Raw genomic sequence first — 15,641 nt, 5'->3', positions numbered from 1 at the left:
TGACTGACAGGTGCCTGGTGAAACGGCAGGCTCACTGAGGCGATAACAGCCATAAAAATAGACTAGAGGAAGAATCCCTGTTTTGTTCCACCCTTTTCTTCCCTTTCCTCCTGTCTTCCAGATCCAGATCTGATCCTTTAACCTGTCAGTGGTTTGACGGATATGGGACAGACTGTTACCCAAACCAGTGACCCAGCACTGAGCACACTGCGGTCGATGTGAGCGTTGCTTGTTCATGGAACACTGCTTTCTAAGTGACGGTATAGGTCTTTCTATGTTGAGTGGCTCCAGTCTCGGTGGAGTGGAAAAGTGCCCTAGGATTTGCCCACCTGCTCTACTGCCCACCTAACCCGCTGCCTCTCCCTCTCCCCCGCTATGCTTTAATTACCCGCGCTGGGATGCAGCTGGGGTCCTTGGAAAGGAGCGTCCTCGAGGACTGCCTGTCCAGATCGATGTGGGCACGGATCATTTCACAGCCTGGACGGCAGCTCTGGAAGACCCCTGTCCATATCCTGACTAAAGCTGTCTGTCTGTCGCCATAGGAAGGCCTCTGTCTGCCCATGTCCTCAGTAAATGTTCCTTTCTGTCCATACTGAGCCTCAGTCTCAGCCAGGCCAGGTCTCTCAGCTTCTCCTCAACCCCAGATAGAGACATGGCCAGGTCTCTCCCTCACCTCCTTATGGAACACATTCACACAGCTGTCTGTGACTCTCTGTGGGGTTCACACCTCATCTGATCTAGAGGAGGAAGTATTCTCCCTGTTGTGGAGAGGGATGTGGCAAGAGGTAGGGGGTCAGGGGTTAAAGGTCAGTGGTACTACCTACCACATGTCCAGGCAGGTGGAGTAGTCTGTGGATCCCAGGAGGACATCAGGGGGGCGGTACCACAGGGTCACCACCTCATTGGAGTAGGTGTGGCTGGGGACTGACTTAGCCCGTGCCAGACCTGCAGGAGAGAACACACACACACTGTAAGGAACAAATAGTGGGAGCAGAAACACACTGTATTTATTAACTTTATCATTGAATGCCCTCCACTGAGGTTCCATAAGATGAGAGAAAAGCTGACTGGTGCAAAGCAGAGCAGGTCTTGCCTGAGGTGCTCTTTGACATGGACCCTGGGTACCAACAGGACCAGTGCTATCAGAATACCAATCAGACTCAAAGCTACAACAGACCATCTCTATACACTACATCTAACATCAAGGACACCGCTCCCTAAGCTGACGGTACAGTATTATGTGTGTCTGTGTGTGTGTGTGTGTGTGTGTGTGTGTGTGTGTGTGTGTGTGTGTGTGTGTGTGTGTGTGTGTGTGTGTGTGTGTGTGTGTGTGTGTGTGTGTGTGTGTGCTGGCACTGCAGAGCCAGCTAGTTTTAATGAGTCTGGTGGCATTTAGCTAGCTGTCCTCCCAGGTGGTGAGACTGGTTCATTAAAGCATTTAGCTTAAACAGCCAAGACTTTCTGCCCCTGGTGCCAGCTCTGTGTGTGTGTGTGTGTTTGTGTGTGTGTGTGTGTGTGTGTGTGTGTGTGTGTGTGTGTGTGTGTGTGTGTGTGTGTGTGTGTGTGTGTGTGTGTGTGTGTGTGTGTGTGTGTGTGTGTGTGTGTGTGTGTGTGTGCAGGGTGATCCAGGGCAGGGGGTAGTTAACATGTCCCTATGCCAGAATAGACCCAGGGGGAGGTTGAGCCAGGCTTTCTCACAGCCTAACACTGTAATTTACAGACTAATCTGACCTGTAAACAATAGGCTGTGTCACAGAGAGGAGAGACCAATATCCCAGACACACTGAGAGCCTATAATTTACACTGCGGGTGCTGTGAGGTGTGTGTGTGTGTGTGTGTAGGGGGGACTGGGAGGTTAACGCAGGGCAGGAGCAGGGAGGAGAGATCTAATCATCATAAAAAGACCAGAATAATAGACTGATGGGGTAGTTACAGTATATGGGTTGTCTGGCTGTAGGTTCATCTGAATGATAGAGAGATGGAGAGAGAAAGGCAGGGAGGGAAGGTAGAGGGATGGAGGGAGAAAGGCAGGGAGGGAAGGTTGAGGAGAGGGATGGAGGGAGAAAGGGAGGGAGGGAAGGTTGAGGAGAGGGATGGAGGGAGAAAGACAGGGAGGGAAGGTAGAGGAGAGGGATGGAGGGAGAAAGACAGGGAGGGAAGGTAGAGGAGAGGGATGGAGGGAGAAAGACAGGGAGGGAAGGTAGAGGAAGGAGAGGGATGGAGGGAGAAAGGGAGGGAGGGAAGGTTGAGGAGAGGGATGGAGGGAGAAAGGGAGGGAGATAAGCTAGTGGGAGGAGAGGAATGGAGGGAGAAAGACAGGGAGGGAAGGTAGAGGGAGGAGAGGAATGGAGGGAGAAACACAGGGAGGGAAGGTTGAGGGAGGAGAGGGATGGAGGGAGAAAGGCAGGTAGGGAAGGTAGAGGAGAGGGATGGAGGGAGAAAGACAGGGAGGGAAGGTTGAGGGAGGAGAGGGATGGAGAAAGAAAGGGAGGGAAGGTTGAGGGAGGAGAGGGGTGGAGGGAGAAAGGGAGGGAGGGAAGGTAGAGGAGAGGGATGGAGGGAGAAAGACAGGGAGGGAAGGTTGAGGGAGGAGAGGGATGGAGAAAGAAAGGGAGGGAAGGTAGAGGGAGGAGAGGGATGGAGGGAAAGGGAGGGAGGGAAGGTAGTGGGAGGAGAGGGATGGAGGGAGAAAGAGAGGGAGTGATAGGAAATGGTGGGAGTGTGTACTGTACTTGCACTCCAGGACCTAGATGATTGAATTCCCTCTCGCCTCCTCCTCCAGTGTAGTCACCAAGGTAACAGCACGAAACAGGCGGATGGATACATTGCTCTTTCTATAAAATGGTGACTGCCCGGTGGCCCTGACATTCTACATCAGAGAACACCTGAGAGACCTACTGCAGCGAGAGGCTCCATTTCAAAAGGCCTGACCCCCAGGCTTCACACACATGCACCAACGCACACAACCACCTTCATACCTTCAAACACTGACACTCCTGGCATTGAGACAACAGTTTCACACTATACAACCGGTGTGGCTCCTGGCTGGCCTTCCATTCCAGGTCGTCCCGGTATGAAGGTCACACACCCACGCACGTATATGTAGGAAAGCACACATACACATACACATACATATACACACATACATACATACAGGTAGCCCTGGGTGTAAAGTTCAGTAGTGAATTATACATCACACTGTGTCCCCATGGCAACACCAGGGGTCAGAGAACAAAGGGCAGGAGAGGAGGAGGAAGAGAAGAGGGGGTTGAAGAAGAATACAGCCAGAGAGGAGACTGAAATCGACTCCATATCCCCCCTGGGACAAACAACCCAAGCCTTCTTTTGAAGTTCACTCTGAAGTCAAATGACTTTCAGGTATCTCTGTGTAGCCTCCTCCTCATCTTCCTCCTCTTCCTCCTCCTCCTCCCCACCTCCTCGGCTGCTGTGTCTAAAGCTACGATAAATCCACGGGGAGAAAAAAACAAGATATAACAAACAAATTATGATTTAAAAAATGTATCATTACAAAAAACACTGAAAAACAATCTTGCAGATGCTGCAGCTACACAACTTGTTTCCGTCATGAAATGTGTAGCCAGAATAGAAAACAGGGTGAATTAAATAATGTGTCACTCCTCTCCTGCATCATCCCAGTCTAATATATGATGATGAATGTCTGATTGTGTGATATGTAATAATAACGCCTGCTCACATCTCAAATATATACAGTGGGGAGAACAAGTATTTGATACACTGCCGATTTTGCAGGTTTTCCTACTTACAAAGCATGTAGAGGTCTGTAATTTTTATCATAGGTACACTTCAACTGTGAGAGACGGAATCTAAAACAAAAATCCAGAAAATCACATTGTTTGATTTTTAAGTAATTCATTTGCATTTTATTGCATGACATAAGTATTTGATCACCTACCAACCAGTAAGAATTCCGGCTCCCACAGACCTGTTCGTTTTTCTTTAAGAAACCCTCCTGTTCTCCACTCAATACCTGTATTAACTGCACCTGTTTGAACTCATTAGCTGTATAAAAGACACCTGTCCACACACTCAATCAAACAGACTCCAACCTCTCCACAATGGCCAAGATCAGAGAGCTGTGTAAGGACATCAGGGATAAAATTGCAGACCTGCACAAGGCTGGGATGGGCTACAGGACAATAGGCAAGCAGCTTGGTGAGAAGGCAACAACTGTTGGCGCAATTATTCGAAAATGGAAGAAGTTGAAGATGACGGTCAATCACCCTCGGTCTGGGGCTCCATGCAAGATCTCACCTCGTGGGGCATCAATGATCACGAGGAAGGTGAGGGATCAGCCCAGAACTACACGGCAGGACCTGGTCAATGACCTGAAGAGAGCTGGGACCACAGTCTCAAAGAAAACCATTAGTAACACACTACGCCATCATGGATTAAAATCCTGCAGCGCACGCAAGGTCCCCCTGCTCAAGCCAGCGCATGTCCAGGCCCATCTGAAGTTTGCCAATGACCATCTGGATGATCCAGAGGAGGAATGGGAGAAGGTCATGTGGTCTGATGAGACAAAAATAGAGCTTTTTGGTCTAAACTCCACTCGCCGTGTTTGGAGGAAGAAGAAGGATGAGTACAACCCCAAGAACACCATCCCAACCGTGAAGCATGGAGGTGGAAACATCATTCTTTGGTGATGCTTTTCTGCAAAGGGGACAGGATGACTGCACCGTATTGAGGGGAGGATGGATGGGGCCATGTATCGCGAGATCTTGGCCAACAACCTCCTTCCCTCAGTAAGAGCATTGAAGATGGGTCGTGGCTGGATCTTCCAGCATGACAACGACCCGAAACACACAGCCAGGGCAACTAAGGAGTGGCTCCGTAAGAAGCATCTCAAGGTCCTGGAGTGGCCTAGCCAGTCTCCAGACCTGAACCCAATAGAAAATCTTTGGAGGGAGCTGAAAGTCTGTATTGCCCAGCGACAGCCCCGAAACCTGAAGGATCTGGAGAAGGTCTGTATGGAGGAGTGGGCCAAAATCCCTGCTGCAGTGTGTGCAAACCTGGTCAAGAACTACAGGAAACGTATGATCTCTGTAATTGCAAACAAAGGTTTCTGTACCAAATATTTAAGTTCTGCTTTTCTGATGTATCAAATACTTATGTCATGCAATAAAATGCAAATTAATTACTTAAAAATCATACAATGTGATTTTCTGGAATTTTGTTTTAGATTCCGCCTCTCACAGTTGAAGTGTACCTATGATAAAAATTACAGACCTCTACATGCTTTGTAAGTAGGAAAACCTGCAAAATCGGCAGTGTATCAAATACTTGTTCTCCCCACTGTATATATAACAAAACTAGGTATAAAATGGCTTTAAAATATGCTATAATGCTTTGGAAGTAATTTAGCATACTTGCACAGGTTTCTGGTGGCAATAACGGATTGTGTGCGCTTGGCAGATCATTTATGTCTGGTCTGATAGAATCTGGGAAATGTGTGACGTGTGTGCGTGCTGGTGTGTGTGTGTCAACATGGCACGGCATGCATACTGCTATTGCTTCTTCATGATCTGGGATCAGGACATTAACCTTTAGATTCCCCTTTGCTTATCAAACACACACACACACGCACACGCACACGCACACGCACACACACACACACACACACACACACACACACACACACACACACACACACACACACACACACACACATGTACGCACACATAAACACTCAAACAAGCAAAACTAGTATTTAGGATCAGAAAAATGTTTTATTTCCTCTGCTAAGAAAATCCCCTGATGAATTAATCCATCCAGATATGGGCTTTCCAACTTCCTGTGATTTTCCCCACTTCTCCTCTCATATACAGTAGTAATACCTAAAGGTATGTGGTGGATCACCTGCCTCTCTGTCAGTCTATCACATCCTGTCGCTCTCTCTGTCTTTCACAGCATGCCTCCCTGTCTGTCTATCACAGCATGTCTCTCTGTATGTCTATCACATCATGTCTCTCTCTCTGTCTTTCACATCATGTCTCTCTGTCTGTCCATCACAGCATGTCTCTCTGTATGTCTTTCACAGCATGTCTCTCTGTCTGTCCATCACAGCATGTCTCTCTGTATGTCTATCACAGTGTGTCTCTCTGTATGTCTTTCACAGCATGTCTCTCTGTCTGTCTATCTGTCTGTCTATCACAGCATGTCTCTCTGTCTGTCCATCACAGCATGTCTCTCTGTATGTCTATCACAGCCTGTCTCTCTGTCTGTCTATCACAGCATGTCTCTCTGTCTGTCCATCACAGCATGCCTCTATGTATGTCTTTCACAGCATGTCTCTCTGTCTGTCCATCACAGCATGCCTCTCTGTATGTCCATCACATCCTGTCTCTCTGTCTGTCTTTCACAACATGTCTCTCTGTATGTCTATCACAGCCTGTCTCTCTGTCTGTCTTTCACAGCATGTCTCCCTCTCTGTCTTTCACAGCATGTCTCTCTGTCTGTCTATCACAGCATATCTCTCTGTATGTCTTTCACAGCATGTCTCTCTGTATGTCTATCACAGCATGTCTCTCTGTATGTCTATCACAGCATGCCTCTCTGTCTGTTTATCACAGCCTGTCTCTCTGTCTGTCTATCACAGCCTGTCTCTCTGTCTGTCTATCACAGCATGTCTCTCTGTCTGTCCATCACAGCATGTCTCTCTGTATGTGTATCACAGCCTGTCTCTCTGTCTGTCTATCACAGCATGTCTCTATCTCTGTCTTTCACAGCATGTCTCTCTGTCTGTCCATCACAGCCTGTCTCTCTGTCTGTCCATCACAGCATGCCTCTCTGTATGTCTATCACAGTCTGTCTCTCAGTCTGTCTTTCACAGCATGTCTCTCTGTATGTCTATCACATCCTGTCGCTCTCTCTGTCTATCACAGCATGTCTCTCTGTCTGTCCATCACAGCATGTCTCTCTGTATGTCTATCACAGCATGTCTCTCTGTATGTCTTTCACAGCATGTCTCTCTGTATGTCTATCACAACATGTCTCTCTGTCTGTCCATCACAGCCTGTCTCTCTGTCTGTCCATCACAGCATGCCTCTCTGTATGTCTATCACAGTCTGTCTCTCAGTCTGTCTTTCACAGCATGTCTCTCTGTATGTCTATCACATCCTGTCGCTCTCTCTGTCTATCACAGCATGTCTCTCTGTCTGTCCATCACAGCATGTCTCTCTGTATGTCTATCACAGCATGTCTCTCTGTATGTCTTTCACAGCATGTCTCTCTGTATGTCTATCACAACATGTCTCTCTGTCTGTCCATCACAGCATGTCTCTCCGTCTGTCTATCACAGCCTGCATCTCCGTCTGTCTATCACAGCATGTCTCTCCTTCTGTCTATCACAGCCTGCATCTTCGTCTGTCTATCACAGCCTGCATCTCCGTCTGTCTATCACAGCCCATTTCACCACACTAAGTGATCCCTAATGAGATAGGCAGAAAACAGCACACAATCCCGTCAGGTCATTCCCTGCATACAGTTGAAGTCGGAAGTTTACATACACTTAGGTTGGAGTCATTAAACTCGTTTTTCAACCACTCAACACATTTCTTGTTAACAAAGCATAGTTTTGGCAAGTTGGTTAGGACATCTACTTTGTAGACAACAATTGGACAACAATTGTTTACAGACAGATTATTTCACTTATAATTCACTGTATCACAATTCCAGTGGGTCAGAAGTTTACATACACCAAGTTGACTGTGCCTTTAAACAGCTTGGAAAATTACAGAAAATGATGGCATGGCTTTAGAAGCTTCTGATAGGCTATTTGACATAATTTGAGTCAATTGGAGGTGTACCTGTGGATGTATTTCAAGGCCTACCTTCAAACTCAGTGCCTCTTTGCCTGACATCATGGGAAAATCTAAAGAAATCAGCCAAGACCTCATAAAAAAATTGTAGACCTCCACAAGTCTGGTTCATCCTTGGGAGCAGTTTCCAAACACCTGAACGTACCACGTTCATCTGTACAAACATTAGTACGCAAGTATAAACACCATGGGACCACGCAGCCGTCATACCGCTCAGGAAGGAGACACGTTCTGCATCTTAGAGATGAACGTACTTTGGTGCGAAAAGTGCAAATCAATCCCAGAACAACAGCAAAGGACCCTGAGAAGATGCTGGAGGAAACAGGTACAAAAGTATCTATATCCACAGTAAAACGAGTCCTATTTCGACATAACCTGAAAGGCCACTCAGCAAGGAAGAAGCCACTGCTCCAAAACCGCCATAAAAAAAGACAGACTAAGGTTTTCAACTGCACATGGTGACAAGGATCGTACTTTTTGGAGACATGTCCTCTGGTCTGATGAAACAAAAATAGAACTGTTTGGCCATAATGACCATCGTTATGTTTGGAGGAAAAAGGGGGAGGCTTGCAAGCCAAAAATCACCATCCCAACCATGAAGCACAGGGGTGGCAGCATCATGTTGTGGGGGTGCTTTGCTGCAGGAGGGATTAGTGCACATCACAAAATAGATGGCATCATGTGGTAGGAAAATTATGTGGATATATTGAAGCAACATCTCAAGACATCAGTCAGGAAGTTAAAGCTTGGTCGCAATCTTTCAAATGGACAATGACCCCAAGCATACTTCCAAAGTTGTGACAAAATGGCTTAAGGACAACAAAGTCAAGGTATTGGAGTGGCCATCACAAAGCCCTGACCTCAATCCTATAGAAAATGTGTGGGCAGAACTGAAAAGCGTGTACGAGCAAGGAGACCTACAAACCTGACTCAGTTACACCAGCTCTGTCAGGAGGAATGGGCGAAAATTCACCCAACTTATTGTGGGAAGCTTGTGGAAGGCTACCCGAAATGTTTGACCCAAGTTAAACAATTTAAAGAAAGTGCTACCAAATACTAATTGAGTGTATGTAAACTTATGACCCACTGGGAATGTGATTGAAGAAAAAAAAGCTGAAATAAATAATTCTCTCTACTATTATTCTGACATTTCACATTCTTAAAATAAAGTGGTGATCCAAACTGACCTAAAACAGAGACTTTTTACTAGGATTAAATGTCAGGAATTGTGAATAACTGAGTTTCAATTGATTTGACTGTGTATGTAAACTTCTGACTTCAACTGTACAGTCGTGGCCAAATGTTTTGAGAATGACACAAATGTATATTTTCGCAAAGTTTGCTGCTTCAGTGTCTTTAGATATTTTTGTCAGATGTTATTATGGAATACTGAAGTATAATTACAAGCATTTCATAAGTGTCAAAGACTTTTATTGACAATTACATGAAGTTGATGCAGAGTCAACATTTTTAGAGTTGACCCTTCTTTTTCAAGACCTCTGCAATCCGCCCTGGCATGCTGTCAATTAACTTCTGGGCCACATCCTGACTGATGGCAGCCCATTCTTGCATAATCAATGCTTGGAGTTTGTAAGAATTTGTAGGTTTTTGTTTGTCCACCCGCCTCTTGAGGATTGACCACAAGTTCTCAATGGGATTAAGGTCTGGGGAGTTTCCTGGCCATGGACCCAAAATATCGATGTTTTGTTCTTCGAGCCACTTAGTTATCACTTTTGCCTTATAGAAAGGTGCTCCATCATGCTGGAAAAGGCGTTGTTCGTCACCAAACTGTTCCTGGATGGTTGGGAGAAGTTGCTCTCGGAGGATGTGTTGGTAGCATTCTTTATTCATGGCTGTGTTCTTAGGCAAAATTGTGAGTGAGCCCACTCCCTTGACTGAGAAGCAACCCCACACATGAATGGTCTCAGGATGCTTTACTGTTGGCATGACACAGGACTGATGGTAGCGCTCACCTTGTCTTCTCCGGACAAGCTTTTTTCCAGATGCCCCAAACAATCGGAAAGGGGATTCATCAGAGAAAATGAATTTACCCCAGTCCTTAGCAGTCCAATCCCTGTACTTTTTGCAGAATATCAGTCTGTCCCTGATGTTTTTCCTGGAGAGAAGTGGCTTCTTTGCTGCCCTTCTTGACACCAGGCCATCCTCCAAAAGTGTTCGCCTCACTGTGCGTGCAGATGCTCTGTACTGATGGTGACCCGATCCCGCAGCTGAATCAACTTTAGGAGACGGTCCTGGCACTTGCTGGACTTTCTGGGGCGCCCTGAAGCCTTCTTCACAACAATTGAACCGCTCTCCTTGAAGTTCTTGATGATCCGATAAATGGTTGATTCAGGTGCAATCTTACTGGCAGCAATATCCTTGTGTCCTTTTTGTCCAAACCAATGTTGACGGCATGTGTTTCCTTGCAGGTAACCATGGTTGAAGGAGATAGAACAATGATTCCAATGCACCACCCTCCTTTTGAAGATTCCAGTCTGTTATTCGAACTCAATCAGCATGACAGAGTGATCTCCAGCCTTGTCCTCGTCAACACTCACACCTGTGTTAACGAGAGAATCACTGACATGATGTCAGCTGGTCCTGTTGTGGCAGGGCTGAAATGCAGTGGAAATGTTTTTGGGGGATTCAGTTCATTTGCATGGCAAAGAGGGACTTTGCAATTAATGGCAATTCATCTGATCACTCTTCATAACATTCTGGGGTATATGCAAATTGCCATCATACAAACTGAGGCAGCAGACTTTGTGAAAATTCATATTTGTGTCATTCTCAAAACTTTTGGCCATGACTGTACAGACAGACAGACACACACACACACACACACACACACACACACACACACACACACACACACACACACACACACACACACACACACACACACACACACACACACACACACACACACACACACACACACACACACACACACACACTCCACTCCCTGTAGGGACTGTGTGTCTGGGTGTAGCTAACAGCACACAGGAAAGTCCTGGTGCTCCATGCGGATTCCTTTGACATTCCAACCAGATTCATGCATCTCCATTGTCACATTGCTGCACTCTCCACAGATCATTATCCTCACCAGCTGTCTTCAAACTATATCACTACAACACACACTCGCGCACACACACCAATCCCAACGCTCCGAAAGACTCGAATCGAATCCCTAGGAAAGAAACAAAACAGTGCCCTCCAGCGCACACACACACACACACACACACACACACACACACACACACACACACACACACACACACACACACACACACACACACACACACACACACACACACACACACACACACACACACACACACACACACACACACACACACACTACCAGACGAGGGAGGGAGATTATACAGTGTCTTCAAAGCTAACATTTTTCTGGATACAGTATAGAACAAGTAACATCATCACTGCAATGTACTGTATCTATTGGTTGATTGTTAAACCAATGGCTGTATATGTATTTGGATAGGTATTTGCAAGATGATTGTAATTTGCAGCATTGTTTTCAGGGTACCTAGGGGATATTTGTTTGTTCTGCTTCACTACAAGCTCAGCACAGAACATGTTGATAGTCTTATAATACCTCCCACAGTAGCCTGCGTCTGTTTGAAGGTGAGGCCTCCATACAGCCAGACATAATAAAGTGTGATCGTGGAGGAAATGGTCTTTGTGAGGCTCCTACACACAGCAGGGCAGAGAACAAAGACAATCAGAGAGAGAGACAGGAGAGCTCGACTTTCCCTTTCTGCTGCCATACAATGGATACAATTAGCAGAGATGGAGTTGGCCGCGGGCCCATTGACTGGAGCAGGATTAGAGAGGAGAGAGACACCGCTCTGAGGAGAGAGAAGGGAGGACTCTCATAGTACACACACTGAGATATCCACATCTGAATGACTGGGAATGATCCACGCCACACGAGAGACACCCCTTTGAGAGATTGTAGACACACACACACACTTATGTACGGGAGCACACACATACAGATGAACACACACACACACACATTTGCAATTCAGTCTCACACAAAGAAACAATGTCTTAGTTACGACTCTCTTCTTCGATGATAGTCAAGCATGAAAACGCAAATGTCTATTGCATGCTATAAACCAATACACACACTGAACCGTAACACACACTTGCGACAGTTCAAGCCGTTCAGGTGTGTGTGTGTCTGTGACCCTTGTGAGAATTAGTGTCCTAGTAACCCCCAGTGAGGGTGTGTGTATGGAAGTACAGTGTGTGTGTGTGTGTGTGTGTGTGTGTGTGTGTGTGTGTGTGTGTGTGTGTGTGTGTGTGTGTGTGTGTGTGTGTGTGTGTGTGTGTGTGTGTTGAGAGGCAAAAATATAGCCATATGCTCCAAGACTCCATCGCCATTATGACAACAGCAGCTGTCATAGACCAGATTCTGTCTCTCTCATTCGCACTGTGTGTGTGTGTTTATGTGAGATAGGTGATTACCGTCACCTTGGCACCATCGTAAAAACACACACACAAACACACTACTTCAGTTTGTTCTATCCTTCAGTCTAACCATCTAAGCTTTTCATAACCCTCACTTGTTTGCCTTTGTTTGTGCTACTCATTAGGACAGAGAAACACAAAGAGCTGAGGATGATTCTGGATCAGGTCCAGAAGTAAATCAACCAGCAGGGACACAGAACCCATGCCACTGAGGCTGACAGTAAGTCAGCCTTTTCCTCCCCTCTCTCCCCTCTCCTTGATGCTCTCCAAGCGCCTCATTCCTCCCCCTTATCCCCATTTCCCACTACCTTCTCTCCTCTCCCTTCTATCCCCCTTCCTATTCCCCAATACCCTCGTCCTCTCCTTTCAGAACATATATGTCACTGAGATCCCCTTGGCTAGGGCTGACCGTGTCTATGTGTGTGTGAATCCACAGCAGTATTTCCATGGGATTTCCATTCTTTCTCATTTAGCATGTTGTCCATTATTTTCTAATTGCCTTCCAGTAATATGTCTACTCTATAATGAGGGGGGGGATTTACATTATTGATGAAGGTGTCTCCCCTGCCTGGGTGGCTAGAGGGATGGATGGAGGGGTGAATGGAGGGATTTAGAGATAGAGGGATGATTTCCTGTGAGGCAGTCTTTGTCTGGTCTGTGGTGCCAGTCTGAGCCGATCCCCTCTGGAAACCAGTCAAACCGTGTGGGTAGTATTTACAGAGCTGGGCACCATGAAAGGAGACTGGCCATATGGTGCTACCGCTTCAGGAGAGGTCTAACACACACACACACACACACACACACACACACACACACACACACACACACACACACACACACACACACACACACACACACACACACACACACACACACACACACACACACACACACACGAGAGACAGAGAGAGCGAGAGAGCAAGCAAAACAGAGAGAGAGAAAGAAAGAAAGAGAAGAGACAAAGAGAGAGTGTGAGAGAGAGAAGAGAGCGAGAAGAGAGAGAGCGAGAAGAGAGAGAGCGAGAGAGAGAAAGCGAAAGAGAGACAGAGACAGAAACAGAAAGAGACAGAGAGAAGCACAGAAATACAAAAGAGTGCTAGTCAGACAAAGCAAAGCCACCTACCGAAGTCGGCCAGTTTGAGTTCTCCAGTGTCAGAGATGAGCAGGTTCTGAGGCTTGAGGTCACGGTGCAGGATATACCTCTGGTGGATGTAGGACAGACCTCTCAGCAACTGGTACAGGAACAACTGATAGACGGAGAGGAGATTCACCGTTAATCATTCATCATTAGGCATAAAATCTATGAATGATTCAATCATTCAATTCATGAATCATAAGTTCATTAGATTCATGAGAAATTAAATTAGAGTAGGCTAATCATTAATCATTCAAACAATGTATATCATGTGTCTCCAATGGATTTCCAAGTCATCCACTATGTTGTCTCAATAGCAATATTTTGTTGTGATGTTTTCATTTTACATCCTGCTATTTGTCCATCTAGTATCTCCATCTCTCGTCTTCTCCATGTCTCTGGCTGATTCATAGCATTGTTTGGACTCATACGTAACAGAGAAAGGCTTTCCTGCCCATAGACAAGTCATAACAGCTATCCATCAGTAGGAGGTGTTAATGTCTTCATTCAGCCTCAACACAACACCAGCCCTGGTATATTAACTCCCACAACTCATTTATACCACACAATTAACTCTATAACGCTTGCACGCACACACTCGCACACACCCTCACTCCACTCCCCAACGTCAATACTAGCCAATCAACCCAGAACTCCCATCCCATCTTTTTCTCAGCTTGGACTATTGACCAGTGAACAAATAAATGCCCTCACAATGACCATCTGATCTCACACATCAATAACAAATAGTGACTGGTCATTCGAAAGGCTTGAGAGGAGATCAATAAATAAACAATATAAATTAAATACATTTAAAAAAAACGTCTGTTCTATTTATGAATATGTCATAAAAATATCATATTCTGACTTCAACCACCCACAAAGTGGTTTTCAGTTACATTCAAATGCTAACAATGGGAAATAGGTGAGAAAATAAGAATCAACACAAAATAAACTGTGAATAAATGTCCTCATATTTACTATTTTTTCTCTGACACAGCACCTGAAAACAACATCAATGTCTATGGCTCTTTCAGATCCTGTGGTTTTTGTTCACTTTGCATCAATCAACCAATAATGAATTCTGAATCTGTGCAATTGCTGATCCTCCATTCCAACATTCCAGTCTTTCATTGCAATTTCTCTCTTCCCAGCAGCACTAGCAGGGTCTCGGCCAATTAGGCAGAGCGAAAACCGTGGAGTCCAATCAGGGATCAGTCCTGTCTGGCATCTGGAGTCACCAGGTCAACAGTTTAGCATTCCTCAACTCGGCAGGCGGGCGATACACGAAACAACACACAACGCTGGAAATTAGCATGAGAAATGTGTGTTTACTCATGTATATCAAAACACACTCGTCAAAAGGCCCTGCCTCATTAAGTGGGCTAGGCAATCAAAAGGTTACTCATTTATTCACTTCCCTCTCTCTGCAAAAGAAACATCAAAACGCTGCTTAAAAATAACTCTTATTGTCGACGACAGGAAAACTGAGAATTCTGTCAAATTAGCATATTATATGGTAGAAAGTAAAGTACAAGGGCAAAGATAGGCTTGGCAACAATAACAGCTTACTGACAAACAGTTTTTGATTAAATGTCCGCAATTTCACATGAACTTCAAATGATGTTTGATTGGAGTTTAGCTGAGGGCTGGGCTGAGTAGAGTGCTTTTGCATGCTTTTCAAATTCATAACGTATCTCTATTCCATGTGTAGCCCTAGACTGTAGTCACACTCACTAGCCCAACACGGTCACTATACTAGCAGGACATTTGGCCACGTGACAGACATGACATCTGCTAGATGACTGGTCTCCCCATCTGGCTTAAAATGCTAAATGCATCACTAGAGTTATTGAGAGAGAGAGAGAGAGAGAGAGAGAGAGAGAGAGAGAGAGAGAGAGAGAGAGAGAGAGAGAGAGAGAGAGAGAGAGAGAGAGAGAGAGAGAGAGAGAGAGAGAGAGAGAGATAAGAAGTTAGACAGAGTGAGAAAGAGAGTGTAAAGAAGGGAAAGATACATAGAGAGAGAGAGAGAATGAGAAAGTGGCAAGAGAAATACAGAGACAGATAAAGAGAGGTGGTGAGACAGAGACAGAGAGAACCAGACAGAGAGAGGGAGTGGTCTAGAAGGGCAGAGGAATGAAAAGAAA

At 45.7% G+C, this 15,641-nt stretch overlaps 1 protein-coding gene across 2 annotated transcripts in view; it reads right to left on the bottom strand.

The window, feature by feature from the left end:
* Positions 1-15,641, bottom strand: part of LOC139573497 (cyclin-dependent kinase 14) — a 230,937-nt gene that overhangs the window by 128,807 nt on the left and 86,489 nt on the right. For both annotated transcript variants that reach the window (XM_071397003.1, XM_071397005.1), the window contains 2 exons: positions 13,483-13,606; positions 825-945 (listed from right to left, as the gene is read on the bottom strand). In XM_071397003.1, the coding sequence (XP_071253104.1) occupies positions 825-945; positions 13,483-13,606 (245 nt within the window). The remainder of the gene's footprint in view (positions 1-824; positions 946-13,482; positions 13,607-15,641) is intronic.

Source organism: Salvelinus alpinus, chromosome 4 (genome assembly GCF_045679555.1).
Source record: "Salvelinus alpinus chromosome 4, SLU_Salpinus.1, whole genome shotgun sequence".
Classification (NCBI taxonomy): Eukaryota; Metazoa; Chordata; class Actinopteri; order Salmoniformes; family Salmonidae; genus Salvelinus; species Salvelinus alpinus.
Note: the sequence above shows the minus strand (reverse complement) of the source record. Positions and strands in the feature narration are given on the sequence as shown.